The sequence below is a fragment of the Rhodamnia argentea genome, unplaced genomic scaffold, assembly GCF_020921035.1.
Source record: "Rhodamnia argentea isolate NSW1041297 unplaced genomic scaffold, ASM2092103v1 Rarg_v2.27, whole genome shotgun sequence".
Taxonomy (NCBI): Eukaryota; Viridiplantae; Streptophyta; class Magnoliopsida; order Myrtales; family Myrtaceae; genus Rhodamnia; species Rhodamnia argentea.
In genome coordinates, this window is record NW_025955875.1 from 29,484 (window position 1) to 51,807 (window position 22,324).

Here is a 22,324-nt window from a genome sequence, read left to right on the forward strand (position 1 = left end):
AGTCAGCCACACTACCAGGCAATCCTTACCCGAATAGCATAGTGACAGGTGGATCACCAGTGGGGAATAATATGGGTCCAGTACTCCCGTCACTAAGGACTATGGGTACACTTTCTCCCGAGTGTGAACGGGCCCTTTTTTTTTTATACAACTGGCTGAAAAGTCATCTTTTTAGAATCGTCTGATAGGGGAACGTCCCTATTATTCCTTTGATGCTTTGGTTTTCGCAGGAAAGGGTCAGGAGCTTTAGCCCTTAGCGTGTGAGCTTTGATGAAGACTTGCATCACTATTCGTTGCCTCTTGGCTCGATTGCTCATTTGCTTCCTCCTTTGGGCATGAAGTCTTTGGTGAGGCCTTTCTTCGCCTGTTTAAAAGCTAGCCCTTGCTCCAAGATCTTTTTATTTAGCACTAGAGGAGCCCCCCAATCTTAAAAACCGATGGAATGCGATCTCATAGGCAACTTCTATGAGGGCTGGACCCCCAGCATCTGTAGAAGGGGAAACTCAATCATGAAACTAAATTTCCAAGCGGAAGGAAGATAAAAAAAAAATCAACTCTTGCAAAAAATCTTTCCTTCTTTTTGAGTAAGGAGGTCAGCCGCAAGTATGAGGGGACATTCCCTATCATACAGAAAGTAGGACAAGTTTACTAAAAACTTCAGCTTCTTCCCAAGCTAAAGATCCACCCTGTCTTCCATGTGGGGTGTCTAAAGCCATACCATCCAGACATGGAAGACCCTACAAGAGGCGTTCCCAAGAGGCCACCGGCAAGGATGACGACTTCCTTGTCGAAGGAAGTGGAATATGTGATGGCGGAACGCAAAGTGAATCGACGTGGTGTCCCAGCTTAAACTTTTGACTTGGTAAAGTGGAAGGTTCCACCTAAGCAGGGAAGCTCTAGGGTTTTGCTAACCAGTGTGAAGTTGAGTTCTATGTTCCCTAGTTCATGCGAGGCTAACCTTCGGGTTTTCTTTCTGGAAAAACCTCCTACCTGATGGTTGCTCGCTACAGCCTTTAAGTCTCGCCTAGCCTCTCCTGGCGACGGCGGGACATACTACCACCTATTGATAGATCAGGATTTGAACCTACCACTAGTCGGTTAAGTACGCACCGACCGCTCTACCGCGGAGCTATTAGGGTGTGGCTTGCTAATCCACTCTAGTACCACGGGCTGAACCTACCTACATATTCTAACCATGGAGTGAAAGACTGAAATGTTCGAAACTACCGATTGGGGAACAAACTTAAGGACTACCTAAACAATGAAAACTCTTCCTTTTCGACAACTTGAATTAAACCATCTCGACTAATAAAGATGAAAGCTCCATAACAAGGCGCACTAAAAGCAGGTCTTTAAGAAACCAACCTGAAAGTAGGAAACTCTCCTTGGGATTCGATTTCCTCATAGGCCAGCCAGGAGAAAAACCGCTTTCCAAAGAGATTCATGAGTTCCAACTCTTCCTTTGAAGGCGTAAGGCAATGAAAAAGAGAATAGAAGCAAGGGTATTTGACTCAGAGACAAGCGGGGAATACTATTTGAAGGAAAGGTAGTTAACTAATTTCTCTTCTTATAGAGAAGGAGATGCTTGAACAACCTATTCTCAAACAACTTTTTCTAGCAGCGTATTATCGGCATAAGTCTGGATTGGATGTCTTCTAAACAGGAGGAGGAAGGGGCTGGCAAGACAAATTCAATATCTTATCTGATTGCTTAAGGGACAGAGACTGCCATAAAGGAATTAGGATTGGTATCGAGAAGGAATCCAACTATTGAGACGTATACTGCTACTGGGAATGCCACTCTTTCTATTGACTAGGCGAGCTCTTTAGGGATATTATCGAATGAGTCTATTTACTTACTTTTCACACTTACTTATTACTTAAGTGATAAAACTCTCTTTCAATCTCTAACTGGCCTTATACTAGATTACAGTGCACTCCCAATCGTCCTCCTCTCCTTACAGTCTCGTAGTACGCGTCTTTCATTGCACCTACTTTTGATTAAGCGAACTGGCCTGTTGAATTGCATTGGTCTAAAAGAAAATGCTCGCTTTCAAACCTGATGAATTTGATCTTGCTTGCAAGAACTGAGAATCTCACTTTTGCCCTAAACACAGATGGAAAGACTGCTACTTTCACTATTGTCACTGTATATTTACGGAGACTACTACTACTACTGGTATTGGTAGAACTGACCTAGCCCTTTCCCCTTTAACAAAGATGAAAGCTGTTCTCTTAACCTCCTTATATCAAAACTGCTATATGAGCATCCCCAACTATCCCTACTTGAAAGACTGCTCTTTGAGAACTTCCTTGCCCGTAGGAGTAAAGGTCCAGACATATATCTATTAGCCTTAGCCTAACTCTCAGAATATTAGCAGTTAGCCTAGCCATTAACATAACCTTACCTTGTACTCTAGCCCTTGAGCTAGCCCCTCTGAAGACTCCTGCTTTTTACTTTCTTGACTAAGATCTCTACTGGGGACTTCCTACTATTTTTGAATAATAGTAGAATCTTATCTGATCCCTAGCCCATTTGAAAACTACTTCTTTTTACCTTTCATTTCACAGGATTACTTGCCTAAATCGGATTGCTCACACTCAAAGGCTCCCCTAAGAGTTAGATTAGTACCGGCTTGATGATTCCTTTTTGAAAGGATAAGAGACTAGCCTAATAGATTGCTTGCGAGAATAATGGAACTGAACATTTAAATACTACTGATTACAACTCGCTTGCTGTCTTATTTGCTGGCCTTTAAGATGACTGGTACTAGGTAAAATAAGCTCTGACCATAGCATAGCTATAATTGTGCAGCACTTCCTTACCATACCTCCTTGGGTAAAGGGTAGACCAAAGCAGCTTCACTCACTTTCTCTCTCACTTGCTAGCTAGCTTGCCTTAGACCCCCGTGGGCGTTTAGAGTCTAGCCTACTTTCTTGCTACAGAAAAGCTTGATAAGATCCAACTATAAATAGGGATTCAACATTAGCTTCTATGGCTTGTATCTGAGGGGAACTCATGCTTATATGGCACTCCCACAAAGGTTGGTACGAAGACTGCTCCAAGAAAATACAGCCCTAAATAAGGGAAAAAATCCATCTTCTATGATAGCCCTGCTCTAGTAGATATTTCCAATCTTACGTTTTTTAGGAAGTGAATAATCTATAGAGTCTTTATACATCTTACATTAGCTTTGATCACTCGCCCCTATTTCAGACTTTGACTAGAGCACTTATGTAAAGGCTTCCAAATGAGCTTCCTTTCTATACTCCTTCTAAAGGGGCCTGGAGAAAGACTCATACCTCTATGCGATACTGGAACTCAGACTCAGAATAAATTTAGCACACAAGAGGATAGGGCCTCCACTCACAATCTCTAGAACAGAAAGATAGCCCTCGGGCATAATTAAGTACTTTATGGCCATAGTTAGACCTACCCAGGAAACTTTGACTTCCTAGGGAAAGACCTCACTGGGATAGAACTTCTTCTCGCATAAAGATTACTTAATAGATTAAGCACTTCACTTCTTTCAAACTAACTTGTCCTAGCTAGATTACTTTATTCTCTATTGCTTCTTTTAAGGAAATTTAGGAACGAAAGGCTTACTTCATACTTGAAAAAGAACTTGAAAGACTCTCTTACATACCCGAGAGGAGAGATGAAAGGAAAGAAAAGATGGAAATACCTAGAAAAAAAGACTCAGGCTTACTCCTTTCTTTTCTTAACACAATTCCTCACTCCGAAGGGTAGGAGGGGTCCCTAAACGTGCGAAAAAGGCCCTTTATTTGAAGCTAGGGACTCTCTTCCACTTCTTTAGCTGGTAGTTCGCGAATCCCATCCAACAAGAGATGGATGCTTCTTTGCTTCCTTAATTAATGCAATTCCTCCTTCATCCCTCCCTCGGTCTCGGTTAGTATTCGGATAGTGTTCACCCAACCGTCCTTTCTCTTTTGATTGGTGTTCCCTATACTTCCATTCTCCTTTTGGTGGAATGAAGTATGTCTCACCTCCAATTCGCTTTTGGCCTCTATTCCTCCTATCCTAGGTAGGGTATCTCGGGCTTCATTTCGTAAGCGTAAGCTATCTAAATAGAGCCATTCTATGAAGGATAAGCGAAAAAAGTGAGTTCCTTGACCCGATTCTCTATTCAATTCATCCCTATCCCTATACGAGTTGATGTCAGGTGGAACCCTGAACTCCATAGTTCTTTTGGAATGAACACACCACGCGGAAGGGGTCTACCTGGCTTCGGATACCACTTCCCCTCTGGATCGCTAGACCACGGACCTGAGAGCCGAATCCCTTGAATTCTCTCAACCTCGTGATCGTAGTTCCCAATTTTATAACTAGGAAACGGTCTCTGTCAGCCTTACCAGCTTTCCGAGATGAGCGAAAAAACCGAATCGATCTTTTTGCCCCCCTCAGCTATCCCTTCCCGTCTTCGTTTAGCAGCGAACTCAAGGATGGCCTTTATGTATGAGCCGAAAAGGGGGTATCCATAGATACCAACCAAACTAGCTAGTCAGGGAAGGTGGGTAAGGAATAGGCGGATCTAGGGAGTCTTTACTTCTTGAACTTATTATTTATCGTTGAGATACTCCCAACCTCCACCAGCAAGCAGCACCGGAGTGAATCGTAACCTTTCGATCTGTTTATAGGGGGTCAGGACTCGTCAAGAGACGAGACGTAGCTAATGCTGTTTGATCACCGTCACGAGATTTGTTTGCAGCTACTATAGCTAATCAATTTCCTGCTTTCATTCCGTTTGATTGAAGACTGGAATCTTAATGCGATCTGATAGCGGATCTAGGAATCCCCTGGTAGTGGTAGTTGGGTTGGTGAAATCCGATAATCGATTGGCTTTATAAAGGCTTTCCCAACCTAGACATTGTAACTGAAAGTCCTGCCCACTTGTAGGCTTAGGGTAGTCCTCGACAACCTTATTCTTTTACTGGGTTGGGAAAGACCCGTAGGCTATGGATCCCACTAATGGAATGGGACTATAACCATACTTCCATGGTCTAGGTTCAAGGACAATACAGATTGAGGCTTGGAGTATCTAAGGCTTCATGGACCCAATTTTGAGGGCTTTTAAGGGCGGACTCGCTAGTGTCCTAGGGATTGACCGGTGACACTACTAACTTAATTGACCTAATATATGTATTTTTCCACAGGACTGAATCCATAGAAACCTTGGCTTAGTACCATTACTGTAAGCGGCGGATGATTGGTATGCAGGATCGGTTGCAACGGTTTCACATGAATGTGAATCAAGAGATTGGCTTGATTGAAAGGCTTTCCAATCCAACTAGCCATTGTACCTGAGATTGCGATAAGTCCTTCTTCTTCTTTGGAGCTTGTTCTTGGTCCCAAGGGAAATGGGGTGACAAAGAGCAGCTTGCTTCTCCAATTGGATCATTGCTCGACTCGATGGGTACTTCTACTGGTTTGCCGGAGAAGCTCTTGTTTTTCTTTCAGGAGTTGCTTGGTGGCATGGACACCTAGCCTTTTCTTATTTATAGTATTTGTGTTTGTTTGCTGGCACAGGTAGTAGAGGCATTATCCACTCCAGCAGGAGCAGATGTAGAATCTGAAAGGTGGGATTCCCGGTTGATTGGATGCTTCCGTTAGAGCTTCTTCCCCTCTTGTCATTTAAGGGCACCTAGCTTACAATCACTAGTGAAAGAGTGAAAATTGACCCAACTGGCGAATCTGTTTACAACCATTCAATATTTTTCATTTCCGTGAATACCGCTCGAAAGAAGTTTTTTAAAATAGCAGTCATTTGTCGGCTTGATAGCACAAGCACGATCCACCCATCTCTCTCCGGAGAGTGAGGAAAGGACGGGTACCATCGAGTTCAGAGCCAAAAACGGACAATCGATCGATCGTCCCCATCTGCTATTGATCTCGTCCTGATCGAGGCTTGTCGAAGATAAGTATCAAGTCCTCTATCGCTGGACTAGACTAGATTTCGAAGATTGAGGAGTGGCTACTATCAATGGAATTCCAGAACCAACTCCCAAAAGAAGGGTAGTAAAAGACTACCTCTTTCTCCTGGCCTGGGATCCCAACTACCATCCATATCCTACCTGCTATCGACAGTCCTTCCACCTGTTACTCACTCTCCGGCGGTACACATCGAGCTATGAGTCCCCAGGGAGTCTATAGAGACTTCCTCAATCCAATCAACCCAATCCAGGGACCTACTCCAATAGTTCGCCTTACCCTAGATACTTCAAGCCTGGATCTCTTGTGTCAAAAATAGAATCCAAAAATAGGTTCAAAGTCTTGGTTAGCGGCTCGATGAGATTGCAGTATTTCATACTGACTCGTAAGTTGGCATTTCAGGTTTCGGTGACTCTTCCTTCTCTTCTCTTTGGAGCTTGTTCAAGCTTATGAGTCCGAGCCGAGGGCAAATAAATGCGCTTAGAATCATTAGTGAGAAAGAGTTAACTTCCCACAATAGGTATTTTATTACAAATAAAATAAAGAAGATCTTCAGCCTACCTCGAAAGGATGCTTTTCTTGAGCTTGTTCTTGTCCCCAAGGTTCGATGTAATTGGAAAAGAGCTGCTGTTTCTGCTTCACCTTGCTTGCTTGGAGTTGGCTCCTCAATGCGGACTAGAATCTATGGCTCTTCGATTAGGACTTTCAGTAGCTTTTGGGGACCAAAGAGCAGAGTAAGCTCTCACGACGGCCTTCCTTTTATCGGAATGAATTATACCAGGGTTTTTTTCGATTTCTAAAAGAAGCCGTGGAATCGAATGCATTTCTTCGTCAACGCTTGAGCCAGAGCCAACCAACTCTGACCCCACGCTGAACCGCCCATTGACTTCGTCTCTATCTTTAGATTCAGAAAATGGTTACTCCCCTACAGGTACGGATGACCGCTGCAATTGAATGATTGAATTCGCAGTAATTGATTCAAGAAGTCGCTCTTTCAAAGTCACTATCTCTATCATAATAGAAGCAAGCTCAAGGCTAGGATGAATTAGCTAACGAATTGACTAGGAGAATGATTCTGGAATAAGGTGAAACTTTTCCTATTGCCCACTCCGCGCTCTCTTTGACCACTACTCACTGATTAGCTGGGAATCTTCTTGCTTCTTGCAAGTTAGCTCTCCAGGGGAAGTTACTGATTCAATTCGTTCTTAGGGGCTCATGGCGATAGGTTCTGTAAGTATAGTCTCTATAATCTAGGTCTCAGTAGACGGAAGGAGTCTGGTAAAGCTCTTGTGGCTAGCTCTTGGTCTGGGGAAGCTGTGTACTATCTAGGTAGAAGATCTCCAATCATTAGCTCTGGTTCACGGCTAAACGTTGTAGGCCTAAGCGCAGTTGTCGCTCTTGGAGTCAGATCAGTAGGGGAGGAATCCTCTTAAACGGGGAATGCGACTATTGAGATGGCTGCCGACGAGATGAAGTAAACTCGGGAGGTGGGTAGAAGGAAAAGAATCGGTCGACCAGTAGCGAAGGAGTTCCCACCCGGAAGGGGACAAGGTCAAAATCCTACTACTGCTGGCCAAGATCTTCTTTCCTGAACTAATAGCCCTACGTCTCGAGGTAGGAATCCTATCGAATGCTACTACTGTCAGAAGCCAATCGAGTTGATAAGCATGAGCATGGATAGAAGCAAGCCCTTACTAGCTACTTCTGGGATGCCTCCCGAGCAGAGGAATGACAGATCCAATATTTTCGGAAAGAAGGGTTCAAGAGCTCCTTCCTGGTATGTCTGGTGTTAAAAGGTGTTGTTGGCTTTCTTCCTGGGTCTGGTGTGTTGTGAGAGCCCAAGGCATTTATAGGTGGAGCAACTTGGTGATCAAGCAAAGGTGATGCTAGGGATGGTGTGGGCTTGGGCAGAATCCATCTTCTGCCTTGAGTTTGTTTTCATCTTGGAACTCCCGCCAACCGGTGCTTCTTGATTCGCCAAGCTGGGGCAAACGCAAACCAAGCCGTCCCACCCTGGAGCTTTTTAGGGCTTCATGCTTCGAACTGCAAGTCTCACTTCATCTTCCAAAATAGGAGACCTCCAAGAGATAGCTACTGCATCGCTAAAAGCTGGGTGCACATAAGCTCGATAGGATGTTCTTACACCATCCTCCGTTAATAGCTATTTGTAGAACTGTAAAACATGTTCCTTGATGCGATCTTGGTCATGCACCCAAAGGCCACCACGAATCTTCAAAGCGTCCCTTTTCTTTCTGTTACGTCTTACTAAAGTTGCAGTGTGAAAGAATGTTGTCTTCCAATCCACTATGTCTAAGCCACATGACCCGTTTTGAAAGCAAAAAATCTCCTCCATCTGCAACAACTTATCTTCTAGCTCAAGAAGAAAGCTAGAGAAACGAAACTAAACAATCATTTACGTTGGATCCCTTCCAGCCTAGCAAGCAGCCTGCGTTTATTCCGAAAATGGAATTCACGATCCTTCCAATACCATGAGGATTCTCCTGAATCGCCAAGACAAGATTCCAGAGATCCAGAATGCCAAGCCGTGCGAAACACTTCAGAAACATTTGGATGAAGGAGCCACTTCCAAACGAACAGGGTGGGCATAGACACAGAGCTTCAAGCAAGCATTACATTGATCACAATCTTTTTGGCCCCTAATCCTTTCCCGCATCAAGGCAATGAAATTGTTCTTGTAAGCGAGATTGAATGCTTTTTCGGGTCCTTGTATTCATCCCGAAGGGAATCCGACTCAGGTGTGAGCGAGGTTATCTTCTTTGGGGTCTATGCGTATTCGCTTAGCCTTTCTAGTGGTAAGTTCGATTTGCTTATTTCTTCTAAGAGCTTTCCCAGCTCAAATCATTTTTTTTTTTTTTTCCTTGATTGAAATGAAAGACTAAGACCCGATGAGTCGAGGGTATGGGGTTACGGGTCTAGAACCATTGTCGTATGGTGAAAGTGCAATGCCTTGGAAGCCGGTAAGCAGTCCAGAATCATTCCAGGCTTTCGATCTAGTCCAATCGTCTAAGGTCCCTTTCGTTGAATCGTCATTTCCTTTTGTTTGAGAATGAGACTAAGGTGTGAGTGCGGGGCTCTTCTTTTGTTTTGAGGTCTATCGTCTAAGTAAGCGGCTTTTCCTTTAGCCTTTTTATTTAATTGAAACCCCGGATCAAAAAATTAGCTTTCCCTCATCGAGTTCAGTTCCTGGCCTTGTTGGGTCACTTCACCATCTACCAGCTTGGACCGAAGACAATTTAGAGTGCCATTCTTCTAGCAACTAACCAAACTTCACATAAGTGAACATGTTTTGAATTTTGCTTGAATTTAGGCTTAGATCCCTTAGTCGGGGGATATCCATTCAACTACTTTCTTGGAAGTAGTGATCTTGTGGCGATTGGACCCCATTTTGAGATCTTGTCAGTGTTCATTGTTCTATTTGCATCTAATGTTCGGCTTAGCTGAATAAGTCGAGATTGGATTGGTCGATATATAATATAGAAAGAAAAGAAAGTGAGGGGTCAGGAGAGAGAAGAGAGGTAGTACACCCGGTTCATCAGGTTCTACCACTGCAGGGCCCAATCATAGTCAAAAGAAGAGTTTGATCCTGGCTCAGAAGGAACGCTAGCTATATGCTTAACACATGCAAGTCGTATGAAAGAGCCCTACCGCACCGGAGGTTTCCCGCCCGGATGATGCATGTGATGTCAAAGAGGGGTTTTTTAACAATGACCACTACGAACGAAGGACCAACGACGGTGAAGGAAAAGAAGGAGTAGGAGTAGGAGCGAATTCGGACGGAATCGAATGATTTCGAGATCGAGAATGAGACAAAGGGGAGCACTTAGACAATTCACTTTGAGTACAGGGAAGTCTGCTGGTAGGAATTCTTCAGGGCGTATTACGGTTTTTCACCGAGGGGGTGGATCGAAGCGATTGCAGCGAAGAATTGATCTGAAACGAAGCACTTCGTCTATGGGCATTGTAGAAAGGATAGAATATGAGCCTAATCGTTCTTCTCGGATCGCTCCAGTACGATGGATTGAGGGGGTCAGCCCGAGGAAATTGAACACGATAGAGGAGTTCGCTCCGCCGCCTAAGATCCTCGAACCTACCACGACCACCATCCGCGGCCTATTTTCGTTCTCTTCCCTGCCCGGAAAGGATGATAAAATAAAGGTAGCTTGCTTCTATCCTGGACTGATGGCGGCTTATGTAGTGGTCGGCCTTCCTACCAGAATGTCTCCTTGGTCGAAGAGCCCCTTTACTAGTAAGGGCGCAGGAAGCAAAAAAACTTGCGCGAAGGACGTTTTCTTTTCTGCCTTCTCCTCTCCAAAGGCCAAGGGAGAGACTGCATCCCTTTCCTTCGGTAGCTCTTTTTGTTTCCCAAGGATAGCGGTAGCTGGGGCAAAGCCCGCTTTCTTCGCTCCGCGAATGAGAGAGGAGAAACTCAGAGGAAAAAACACGTTCTCTCTTTGCGAGGTCCGAAAGTGGGGAACGCATAGCATTCTCTGGGCACATAGGATCAAACGTAAAGCAGCGCTTTCTTGGCAGAGTTTTAGGCGGCAAGATACTTTAGCGCTTGTTGGAGCTGCTGAGCATAACGAATCGAAGCCGAAGACGGATCAAGGTAGCTTGCCTGCCAAGCCGATAGGCGACGGGACGAAGGATGGAGCGTGCAAAGTCGATCGTGCACCTGTCGTGTGACCCGTTGGTCCTAAGCAAAAAAACTTGCGCGAAGCGACCCACCTAGAAAGAGCTCTCCTTTATGTTAGGGGGGCACTCAAATGGAACTTCGATCGGATGCGGGTATCCAATCCCGCCGCTGAGATGTCCAGCAGATTCCTGGGCCTTGACGAATGGGCGGCCACCTTGTACGTTATAAGAGCAAAAGGCCCGGGGCATAGCAGGATGAACCAATGTGAATGAGTGTAAGCTTCGTTGCCCGAACACGATTGGTGCTGACCACACTAGGTGCTACCGTGGTAGCAAGAGAGGCCAGGCGGTGACAATTGAGAGGTTGTCACTGAGCATTCCTAGTCACACGGGAAGAGAGGTCAAATGGCAAGGCAAAGCCATACGCCCGTTTGGCTCCTCGCGGAGTATAGCTCACATCCAAACATCTGATTGGGGAACGGGGCAACGCCCATGAAGCTCCGGCGGAAAGGGAAGGCCTGCCAGGCCGTATGCCCATGGGTGCAGGATTCTTCGAAAAAGCGCGGGCTGACTCGGAGACCTGGGACCTTGGCTTAGCAAGGGATGAAGGGAAAGCTATTACAGCTTTCTCCGTCAGCGGCTTATGTAGTGGTCGGCCTTCTATAAGCGACTTGTCGAGTCTAAGAAGCTTTGCTTCTTGTAGTCGGCCCGTAATGAATGCCTCCCTTCATTTGCTTGCCTCCTTCCAGCTCAGAATGCCTAATGCCTATTATCTAGTGCTAGAAGCTAACCGCCAGAAGCTCACCCTTCGGGCGTCGCTTCCAGCGCAGGAGGCCAAGCATTCTGCCAGATGTCCCGGCCTGGGAGCCCCCTTCGCCTTGACTTTAGTCTTGAGTCGTACTTAAGTAGCTAAGTTTCCAAAGGTGAACAGCCCCTGTCCTTTATAGTCGTAAAGGGCTTCTCAGAAAAGTAAGGAAGGAGGTTAAGGTTCCGAAGTCACTTAGCCGTCTACTAAGGGAAAGGCGTCGGTACGGAGTCACGTCAGCTGTGGATATAGACTAGGCTATAAGGAACGGAGTCTTAAACTATAGACCGAGACTACACTAAGGAACAAGGAAGCTTGACTGAGCAAAGAAGTCAAGGAACGAAGCTGCTTCTATAATAGCCCCGTTGAATAGGAGGGCGAAGGCTTTTTGAAAAAGTCTTTTTTGTCTTGTAAATGAAATGCATTTTTTTTTTTCGAATTTCTATTTAGAGAGAGGGGGCTTCAAGTTCTTAGGAAGAGCCGTACGAGGCAGCTCACGTACGGTTCGGGAGCCGAGCCCCAGCACAGGGGCTTAGGTCAACACTTATATAATAGCCAGTCATCAATTGGAAACGGGCAAGATGGTTATGAATTGCAATTGGTCCAAACCTTCGACCAGCGACTGATTGCGACCTGCCCAGAATGCCCATACATACTAAGACCTTATTTACACAGCGAAGAAAGGCCGAGTGGAAGGGGGCAGTCAGCTGGTTTCTCGTTCTCGTCTCTTATCTAAACTTGAACCCGTAGTGAAAGATCCATTTCTTTTGCGCTTGATCTCGTTCTTTCTTGAGCTTCCTATCATAGGCACGCCAGGAAAGGATTGGTCGGAAAAAAGAGGGCGTCCACCGGTAAATTTCATAACGCCCGTCTTATTCCATTTTTTTTTGGGCGAGTTGGATGGGGCTTTTGAGACCAGCTTTCCACACTTCCCTTACGCTAGGTATGATTCGGAAGTCTATATTCCTATAATTAAAAGAATTTCGTTTCGAAGGGCCGAAGGCGGCTTTGCTCATGAGTTAAGGAATCTTTTGTTCCAAAATTGTTGGATTTAGTGGCGGAGTTGGGTCTAACGTGTACCGTAATAGGCGTAGAACCTGGTGGTCCCACAATTGACTGCCCCGGGGGTATGCTTTTCCTAACAAAGGAGGGTTAGATTCAGGTGATTGAAGATGAGAATCGTTATTAAACATCTATTTTCTTTGTTTTTGGTAATTAAGGGGTCACGCGTGACTCGTTTTTGCAGAGAAAGAAGACTGGAGGGGCTCCCGGTCGATATGTAGGTTTCAAGGGCTGGAACTGAGGTAATGGGAGTTTGTGGAGTTGGGCGGGAAACTCCCCAGGGCCCTTTTTTATAAGAGTAAGGGAATAGTTCAACCATGAGCTGCGGCGCTTAAACTTAAAGAAGTGTACTTACTTTTCATCGCGCCGAATGAAAAAGAAATCTTCCCACTTTGCTGCAAGGAAAAACCTTGTAACCCCCTTTTTCGATCAGAAGGCAACTACTTCCTCCTATCTGATCTCCCATTGTTGAAGTTGTACCGCCCAAGCTGCTTTGATCTAAGTAAGGATACGAAAGCGTTGGCGGTGCAGCTTTTCAAATAAATCCTAATATGCGAAACACATGATTGTAATAGAGAGCTTCTTAAGGTCAATGAAAGCGAAACCTCATTCTAGTGACCAAAGGCCCGATCGTCTTGTTATTTCTTCTATTTTGGTAGATACTTTGGTAAATGGAAAGACCCAAAAATGTTACCCGCCTCAGGGAATTCAATTTCCTCAGCCTCGGGTCCCAAGGACTTTGTTCGAACAGCAGGCGGAATTGGAGGAGCATCTTATGAAGAACCCGCTTACTCGGGGCAAGGGCGTCAAATCCATCAAGATCGTCAAAGCTCTACTTGGCGTTTCAGACATCGTTGCTCATCTACGGCCCTCTCGACCCCGCTTCTTGTGCTCACCTGACAGAAGTTTTCCCTCATGGGGTTTGGGTCATCTTCTCTCCGAACGATATCCTAGATGGAATATTAAATATCGTTTTTCGGGCTTGCGGTTGTCTGAAAATATTAAAAAAAAAGGTTTGCTCCCATTGTCCGAGATTCTGGCAATACTCTTATCCTGCCTATGTGTTGGCTGTTATGTTTTTTTGGGTTCGCTTATCTACCCTAATGAAGTTTCGCTTTCGGATTTGCTTAATAAAGCAATAGGTGTTCTTACCCGAGCCATAGATACTCTTTCGGGTAGTCAGTTGGTTGATGGATCTCTAAACACTGCTACTGATGGTCATGCCCGTGATCCTGTAATTTATCGTCAAATTGCAGAGCCCTCCGCAGTACGGGATTCCTTCATACAAATCCGCTCAGGGTGCGGCCCTCTTAAATAAATTGGTATAGTCATTCTTGCCTTTTCTCTAACTTGTAGTGCTTCCGGAGTTGATTTTTCATTAGTTCAGTTTGAGTTTGAATCTATAGGAACTCATAGAGATAAAGAACCTAACAGAAGCATCTTTCATAAAGAAAGGTTGAGGGTAGATAGGCGGATTTCCTATAGAAAGAACTCAAACTGAACTAACCAAGATTGAGGTAGACTCCGTGCTGCGAAACGGATTCCGCGAGCGCGAGACTTATTATTATAGAAGCAACGAAAACGGCCAGTGCTTTTATTTTAGCATTCTCACTAGTTTTTTTTATTTCCAGCGGGTCGAAAGCACTTTCCTAAAATATTTTCCTGGACACGTTGTTTAAAGGTTCCCCGCATTCGCACGGGCTGCTGACATGATGATAGCTACAAAGTCTGTCTAAAAAGGTGTCTTTGACGACTTGAAAGGTGCTCTCAGTGTACCGCCATACGCACCCAGACATTAGACCAATTGTGTCTGGCCCAACAGTTTCCAGAATGCCGTTGTCATGATGTTGATCCGGCTTCTGCGACTACGGCATCCGCCTAGCTCCGAATACGCGCATTGGAGCTCTTCGCTCGATGTCCCGGGTCGCTATGTTGTAAACCGCTGTTTCGTCGGGCGGTGGCTTATTTATTTCTAACACCCCCTTACTAGATCAAACAAATAAAGCTCCATTGAATGAATCAACTTCTCCCTCCCTGGTCAATGTTTCGGGGAAAAGCCTATCTCAGTGATGTTCAAAAACGGGAAAAAGCGTAATTAGAAAACTCGCGTTAGCTCGTTTTGAACCACCTTCTACTTTTGAACCAGTTCTCGACCGCCCGAATTTGTCCAGCTGACCAGCATGGAGCTTTTCGGGAAAGAGAGAAGAAAGGGGATCGATTATAGAAGGGGATCCCCTAGCTTAGAATTGATTCCTCTCCTTTGACTTTTGACATAGGTACTCCCACTTCAGGTGGACGAGCAACCTTAAGCACAGAATCGGACGTTGGTGCTATCGTATAGAAGAGAAGGGCTGCATTGGATGAACTCCAGCTCTCGGCGACCGACAAAAAGCCTTTTGCACCTAGCAAGGAAAGAAAGTCGCAGAAGGGGCGTAGCGGGCAATTCAATTGAAGAAGAAAGAGATATTTTCTGATAAAGAAAAGGAGCTCTTGTCGGCATAGGCTGGTAGTCTGTGTCCTTCTCAGCGAGATTGAGTAGGATTCCCTGTCTTTCCTTTCTTTCACGAATTATGTGTTATATAGAAATAGGAAGAAAAGGCGTAGCTCTCTTTCTGCTGTTAGCAGGATTCGTTACTATATTCAGCTGTTTCAGAATTTCTACTATAAGAGAAGAGTGAAGACCGGGAAATCCCTTTTTTTATAGAGAAGGAAAGTTCCCTATCTCCGAATACCGGGCACTAAGACGAGTACTGAGATCTGTCTTTCGGCAATAAGGAATAGTGATCGCGCTCTTGGTGCCTTAAAAGGACATTAGGAAAAGGCCTAACCGCTGCAATTGATAGAGTGGGAGTAGGAGCTAGTTTTGGTATTTCCCACGGAGGGCGGATACTCGACTATAAGAGAGGAGCTCATACGATCTCACACCCGGCAGAAAGGGAATTGAATTAGGAACAATGCCCAGTGCCAGAAAGGCTTTTTGAGTTTGAGTGAACACCCGGTTAATAAAATAGATTGAGGGGCCAGCCAAGTCAGTAGACTGGACTTCTGCTCCTATGTCGATGTTTTCGGAGCAAGACCTTCGAGCCACCTTTCTTATCTTAGGTCTTAGGTAGAACCTTCCCATTAGATAGCCAAGAAGAAGAATAGCTTTTCTCTATACTTTCAGCAACTAAACGAAAGGGTTTATGCTTTGGCTGAACGCCTATGCTATGCCAGCTATGGAAGATGAATGATGACTTTATCTTAATGGAACTCCAACAATCTAGTTTGAAGGCTGGTATAACTTACATATACCAGACTACCGACAGATCTGGGTGGGGCCCTTGGAGAATAGAGCAGCATTTGCTTTTATTCCCCTTTAAAAAAGAAAGTTAAATGGAGACAACATTGATCTCTATAGACGGTTTTTCTTTCCAGGGCCCTGGTTTGGATTCGCCTTCCCGGTCTTCCTTTTGAATAATGGGAGCAAGATTGAATTGAATCTTTTCAAGATTTTCCATTATAACAAAAGAAAGAAAAAGGGAGACCAATCTATGATTTATGATTAGTTAAGCTGGAAGCGCTTGGAATAGGAAGGCCTACCTAAAATCTTGTTGTTTTGTTGTGGTAAGGTAAGATAGGCCATGAGCTGTAGGACTGCACTGAGATGCCAGGAGAGAGAGTTAAAAACTAAGAACTTCTTGGGGTTAGCATGAAAAGAGCCTTTGAGAAAGAGAAACTGGCCCCCCCTTACTCCATAGGAGACTCGAAAACTATCCTTGTGAATTGAACTGGTAGAATAACTGAGAAGGGTGCTTGCTAGGGGGAAAAAAAAAAAGAAAAAAGTGACTGTTCTGATGTTAAGGAATAAATATAAATTCCTCTTAAGAGAGAGAGATTATGTACAAGATTTTGACCGTCAAGTCAAATCCTTAAGGATAAGGATAGGAAAAGTGGGACTTTCAAACTTTCTCACAAAGGAGGTTTGTGGAGCAGTTGCTTTAGTTGTTTGGCATGAGCAAAGCTAACCCTTGCTTGGCTCTTTCCTCTTGATGCGACGGTAACTCGAGATAGAATATCTTAATGGAAAAAAGCTCTTTTCCTACTTTAGGATCGTACGGTAGAAAGCACTACTTCCGATTTGAATCATCTCGTGTAATCAAATGAAATTCTTTCTCTTTGCATCTAGGAGTGGTTGGGATTAACAGCCTTCGTACATCAAATTGTGTATATAAAGATCTTTCTTTCTTCATTCAAGTAAGATAGTGGATCAATAAAACTCCGTCCAAAGGTCCTCATAGAGGCGGTCACCGGTAGGCTAAGATCCCTCTCTGATAGAAGAAGAAAGCGCAAGACGAGAATCTTCCAACAGTAAGGGAAGAATAGTTTTTTATAATAAGTTCTAAATTAAGGGAAGTTTAAGAGCATCAAATCCTTCTTTTTTAGAAGGAAGTAAGGCATTGGAATTAGGAAATAGCATTTATCCCAAGATAGCGGTAGCAAGTGTTCTGTGGAGGTTAGGAGTAGCAATAGGATACGGATAAGGCACGCAAGTAACTTCTTCCACATGGGAAAGGCGCTTTTAACAGCGTTTGCATCTGATCGTTCCTGGGAAGAGTCATTCATGCTCTCTAGCCAGGGTACGGAGCGTAGTAATAGGAAGAAGTCAGTGCTGCTTTACTTTGGTGGTATCATATTTCTAAAAGGAGTTGATCCCGTCTCAAGGGCGTTAAGGCTTGTTGATTGAACGAACCCGGCAAGGTCCTCCTTATTAGCATCCCAAGCTTATGTTGAATCGATATTTTATTGGTCTTCTTTGACCCGAGGGGGGGGATAATCTCTTCTCTTATCTGCTCTTCCCGCAGTTCTCTTTCTGCTGTTGTAGGCAGGGCTACTTTTTTTTTTTTTTTTTTTCGAGAACGGAATCATAGCATAGTTTCGTAGCCAAGTTAAAGACGTGCCAACTTCGATTACTCTTTATTAAGCGCTGGTTCTGCTTTCACTAGATTCTGTTCTTGTTCACGCATCCGTTTCTAGTGGACGGATTTCAAGGGCTAGAAAGGAATAAGTCTTAGCCTTAGCGGAGTCACTTCCAGATTCACTTCTTTTTTAGGGAAAGAAACCGGCGTTAAGCGCTTCTTGCTAACGTCCTTAAAAGGAGAGAAGGAACCTGAGGGTATCAATCAACATATAGATAGAAAGGATAGGGCATAAGGATGAGACTAGCTTGTAGTGTTCACGTGGTGAAGGTTGAACTTGGGCCTTGGCTTCGGTTCCAGAGATGGGTTCTGTGGCGAACTCGAGTGGAATAAGCTCTTCTTCCTAAAGTTTTTAGCTTGAAACAAGAATGGATAGAGTTGACTCAGCTGCGATTGCTCTTGGTCAGTATGATTAGGATTAAGATTCTGCTTTCTGCTATTTCATGGAATCTTAGAGAGACTGGAGTAGGTAAGAAGTGGTGGAGGAGTGAAAAGCCGATGAAATGGTTGATGTTTTCGTGGTTAAAGAATCTCTCTTAGCTAGGGCTAGGCCACCTGCCTGACTATCTATTGTCTCAGCAGGCCTTAACCCAGCAAAAGACGACAGAGGCATAAAGGAAGATTGATGAAGAATAAGCGATGGTCTTGCTCTTCTTTCTCTTGGAAGAAGAATGGCTGTTGTTGAATCAGTTTCAAGTGGTGGGATCATATATTCATATATAATAGTGGAATCCCGTCTCCTTAAAGATCTCTCCCTCAAAGTAGAACGAGCATAATCGAAGACAGATGGTAGCGTATTCGAAGTAGTTGATCTCACGTGCTATCCGAAAGTCTTCTTAGTCTTCGTCTGCTCTCAATGAGTCAATGCCCGGACCAGGCTCTTAATTAAATAGAAATCCCGTTAGTGAAGTCACCCTCGGAGTTGACAACGACTAAGCTTTTTTTCTTGACACTAGTCTTAGCCTTTCTAAGGACACCTTGCCTTCTTTCCTTGGCTTGGCGGGAAGGGCTACTCAGAGTGGTGCGTCTGGGGACTCCCCTTTCGAAATGGGAAGAATAGCGTAGTAAACAGTGACCCTCGGGGATGAAAGCTGCTCTTGCTCTTTAGAAAATGGTTTATGTGAACAAGGAAGAAGGGCTACTTTACTCTAGATCGAATGCGACTGGAGATTTTTCTTTCACAGCTCTAAAGGGAGGGAAGTCAACAGTCAAGAGAGGGTCTCAATCAACAAGAAAGTCATGAAAGAGAGAAGATGGTGCTATTCCCTTAGCTAGCTTTGACCAGGAAGAATGAATTTTCTCTAGAACCCTTGGTTGGGCTAGGATCCCGATAAAGGAGAATGTTCAAAGCGAGACGTTTTTCGATAAGAGAACAGGTTTTTTCGGATAAGCTGTTGCCGCTCTTCTGTTAGAGCTCTTTAGTCCCATCCCTACCAAAGAAAAGAAGATCTCCCCGGAGCGAGTGACTCAAAGAAAGAAGGCCCAGCGCCCGCCCCCTTTGAGGTGGGTCTTCACTTATCCGATTTAGAGCGAAGAAAAGAACTTTATAGGCGCTCGCTCGTTCCTTCGATCGGTAAAAAGCTACCCGTCGAATCAATAGATCGCATGATCAATGCCCAACTCTTGATAGAAAAGAGAGTGGAAGCCGCTTTAGTTGAGGATGGCTTCTCCCCCCTAAACATAATTTCCAAACGAAATGAAATCCGAGGGATTCTGTTTTATCCTCAAAGGGAGACCCTTTCTCTACACACGTACCAGTACTACGTGACTAGTCTGGAAGAAACTGGTACGCGCTCGACTATTCCTTATAAGAGGATAATACGGGAAGTTACAAGGGCTAACCTCTTCCTATAGGAGCTTCTTTCTGTTTTTTTCCGGTATGCCGCTCCGCGAGCAAGGAGCGCCACGCACGAGCGGAGCGAAAACAAAGCAAGAGGAATTCTTCGTTGGGGGAAATCCTTTGATTGCATATTGAATATAGATCTATGTCTTTCTTGTTCTACTAGCTAGGACGAAATTCTCACATGTCCCTTTCGTTATTACAACCTTCTTTTTTGATGTCAAAGACCAGAAGCTACGCGCAAATTCTCATTGGATCTCGGTTGTTCTTAACAGCGATGGCTATTCATTTAAGTCTTCGGGTAGCACCACTAGATCTTCAACAAGGTGGAAATTCTCGTATTCCATATGTACATGTTCCTGCGGCTCGGATGAGTATTCTTCTTTATATCGCTACGGCTATAAACACTTTCTTGTTCCTATTAACAAAACATCCCCTTTTTCTTCGCTCTTCCGGAACCGGTATAGAAATGGGTGCTTTTTTTACGTTGTTTACCTTAGTTACTGGGGGGTTTCGGGGAAGACCTATGTGGGGCACCTTTTGGGTGTGGGACGCTCGTTTAACCTCTGTATTCATCTCGTTCCTTATTTACCTGGGTGCATTGTGTTTTCAAAAGCTTCCTGTCGAACCGGCTTCTATTTCAATCCGTGCTGGACCGATGGATATACCAATAATCAAGTCTTCAGTCAACTGGTGGAATACATCGCACCAACCTGCGAGCATTAGCCGATCTGGTACATCCATACATGTTCCTATGCCCATTCCGATCTTGTCTAACTTTGCTAACTCCCCCTTCTCAACCCCTATCTTGTTCGTTCTGGAAACACGTCTTCCTATTCTATCTTTTCCCGAATCTTCTTTGACGGAAGAAATAGAAGCTATAGAAGGAATACCAAAACCTAGTTCACTCGCTGATTCTTTTTGCATCTATGGCTGAATGGTTAAAGCGCCCAACCTATACCAACCTAATAAAGAGGCAAATTCGTAGGTTCGATTCCTGCTGGATGCACTTGGAACGTTCAGTTCAATTTCTGCTCACGGAATTGTTACATATAGCTCGCCCTGCTTTCATCTTCTTTATGTGCGCTACCTATGCCCTGTCCGCCGCCTGCACCTGGTCTTTTTAGCTTATATCTTGATTTCGGTTATTGAGCTTCTTGGTAGTCTTGTCCAGCTTAAGCACGAACTGGCTTTTTTCGATCCTTAAACTGCATACACAATAGTTGTCGAAATAGCTGGTCTTAACAGCAAGTACTCTGCACTGGGTGTTGAGGACAAAGACGGGATTAAATCTACAAAATGCGTAGATGCGTAACACCAAGTTGAATCAGAAACCTTTGAGAACAACGAGACTAGCCGCGAGCAATCCGTCTTTGAGAACAGACCCTTCCTCCTTGTCGTGCACAAGAAAGGACGATGTGCCGGATCGGATCTTGGGTAGGTTCTCAAGCCGACCCGACCCGGATGGATACTGAAGAGACTGTTGGATCTGTAGTTGGAGGTGCCCGGTCGGACTCTGAAGTTAGAGGTTCTCCCGAAAAAGAGACTGTTTTCGGATTCCTTTTGGAAAGGCTTACTAGGGGTGAAACCCTATAGTTAGGGCCAAGTGCCTCTAGATAACTGTCGAGCTACTCAGTCAACACACGAAAGCAGGTGGGACACTGACTCTCTAAAGTGAAGACCAGAGGTTTCGTGAGAAGTGGAAGTGAGAGACTGGGACAAGGAAGGTCTAGTACGGATTGAAGATAAGACCACTGGCTCCGCGTCTCCATACCTTGAGTAAGGGGTATCCTCCTTTGTTTTCCCATCCCCGGGTCCGAGTGGATATAACCCAGATAGTTATGGGAAGGGAAGATGACTTTACTTGAATGAATCCCTTGGCTGTTCCTGACTCGGTGATCTCTCACCAACTGGCTTTTGTAAGGCTTCTGGAAAGGATAGGGACAGTGCATCGACTTCACCATCTTTAGATGGTGAATAATCGGTTGAGTCTCCCGCTTAGCTAGGAGGCAGTTAGGACGAGAAAGCCTGGCAGCACCAAGGTCTTGAAGAGCCTTGACTTCACTCATCGAAACTAGATCGAACTCGTAACTTCACTGACAACAAAAACTAGTTTTTCTTTACCTGGTGGAAATTATGAATCAAGTCGGAAGCAAGGAGTATGTTATCCTCAATACAGTTTCAAAATAAGGTGATGACAATGAAAACAGCACATTAATGCTATGATGACCCTGATAATGTCAGCTTAAGTAATTTTTAAATAATAAAAGAAGTGACTTTCTTTGTTTGCTTGTATTACTGCAAATAATGGTTTAACGGTGGAGTACGAACTAGATAATGTACGAATAAGCATCTTCCTTCTGAAACTTTATAGTATAATTAGAACTCGATATACGAATTTTATAGGTACGAAATAGAATGGATTAAGATGGAGGACTTGAACTGTACGAGATAGATATACGAACTGTAAAGCAAACCGTTTCAGTTAATAGAATCACTGTTTTCATGATCGTTAATACAGGTTGGAAGTGAATCTCCGAACGAAAGGATAGTAGCTGCTTTCCTCGTTATTCGCTTGTTATCTTCTTCTTTAGGACTTGTCCGAAGGTGCTCAATCCTATGCTCTAAGGCAAGTCATTAAGGGGTAGCCTCAATCCATCATTATTCAAGCTCAAACTATCTATTCACAGTATTGTCAAATCGAGATGTCAAAAAAAGCCTATAATTCTACTTCTTCTGTTTAGCATGAGTGAAGGGAGGAAGGAACTGAACGGAGTAGCTGTAGTTAGTGATTCAAGTCAGAAAGTAAGGACTGTTGCTAGTCTTGTACGATTGAAGGTAGGAGTGAACCTTCGAACGAAAGGAGTCAAGTGCAAGTGCTAGAGCTAAGCCATTCCTTTTCCTTTGTCTCTTTAGTTTGAGGACCAAGAGTTGTTGATTCCTCTGATGCTTGGTCAGCCCATTCCATATAGGAGTGATTTGAATTGAGATTTGACTCTAGCGCCACCGATGTTGGATGGCCGGCCGGCCCCCCCACCATTAGTAGGGGGCCAGCAA

The 22,324-nt window shown here is 44.4% G+C and overlaps 2 protein-coding genes and 1 long non-coding RNA gene across 3 annotated transcripts; 2 read left to right on the forward strand and 1 right to left on the reverse strand.

Annotated features, from left to right (window-relative positions):
• Nucleotides 1–517: 517 nt before the first annotated feature.
• LOC125313420 lies at nucleotides 518–20,910 on the reverse strand. Its single transcript, XR_007197189.1, has 3 exons — nucleotides 20,900–20,910; nucleotides 7,042–7,056; nucleotides 518–779 (listed from the first exon to the last, which is right to left on the reverse strand). It is a non-coding gene; the product is annotated as an uncharacterized LOC125313420 (long non-coding RNA).
• On the forward strand, nucleotides 9,619–11,798 carry LOC125313419 (60S ribosomal protein L2, mitochondrial-like). Its single transcript, XM_048273166.1, is given in 5 exon segments — nucleotides 9,619–10,636; nucleotides 10,987–11,009; nucleotides 11,012–11,064; nucleotides 11,066–11,210; nucleotides 11,213–11,798. Coding segments are annotated over 5 exon segments (1,143 nt in total). The 5' UTR covers nucleotides 9,619–9,753; the 3' UTR covers nucleotides 11,252–11,798.
• On the forward strand, nucleotides 12,037–20,240 carry LOC125313417 (putative cytochrome c biosynthesis ccmC-like mitochondrial protein). Its single transcript, XM_048273163.1, has one exon. The coding sequence runs from the start codon at nucleotides 19,452–19,454 to the stop codon at nucleotides 20,202–20,204; it is 753 nt and encodes a 250-aa protein (XP_048129120.1). The 5' UTR covers nucleotides 12,037–19,451; the 3' UTR covers nucleotides 20,205–20,240.
• Nucleotides 20,911–22,324: the final 1,414 nt, after the last annotated feature.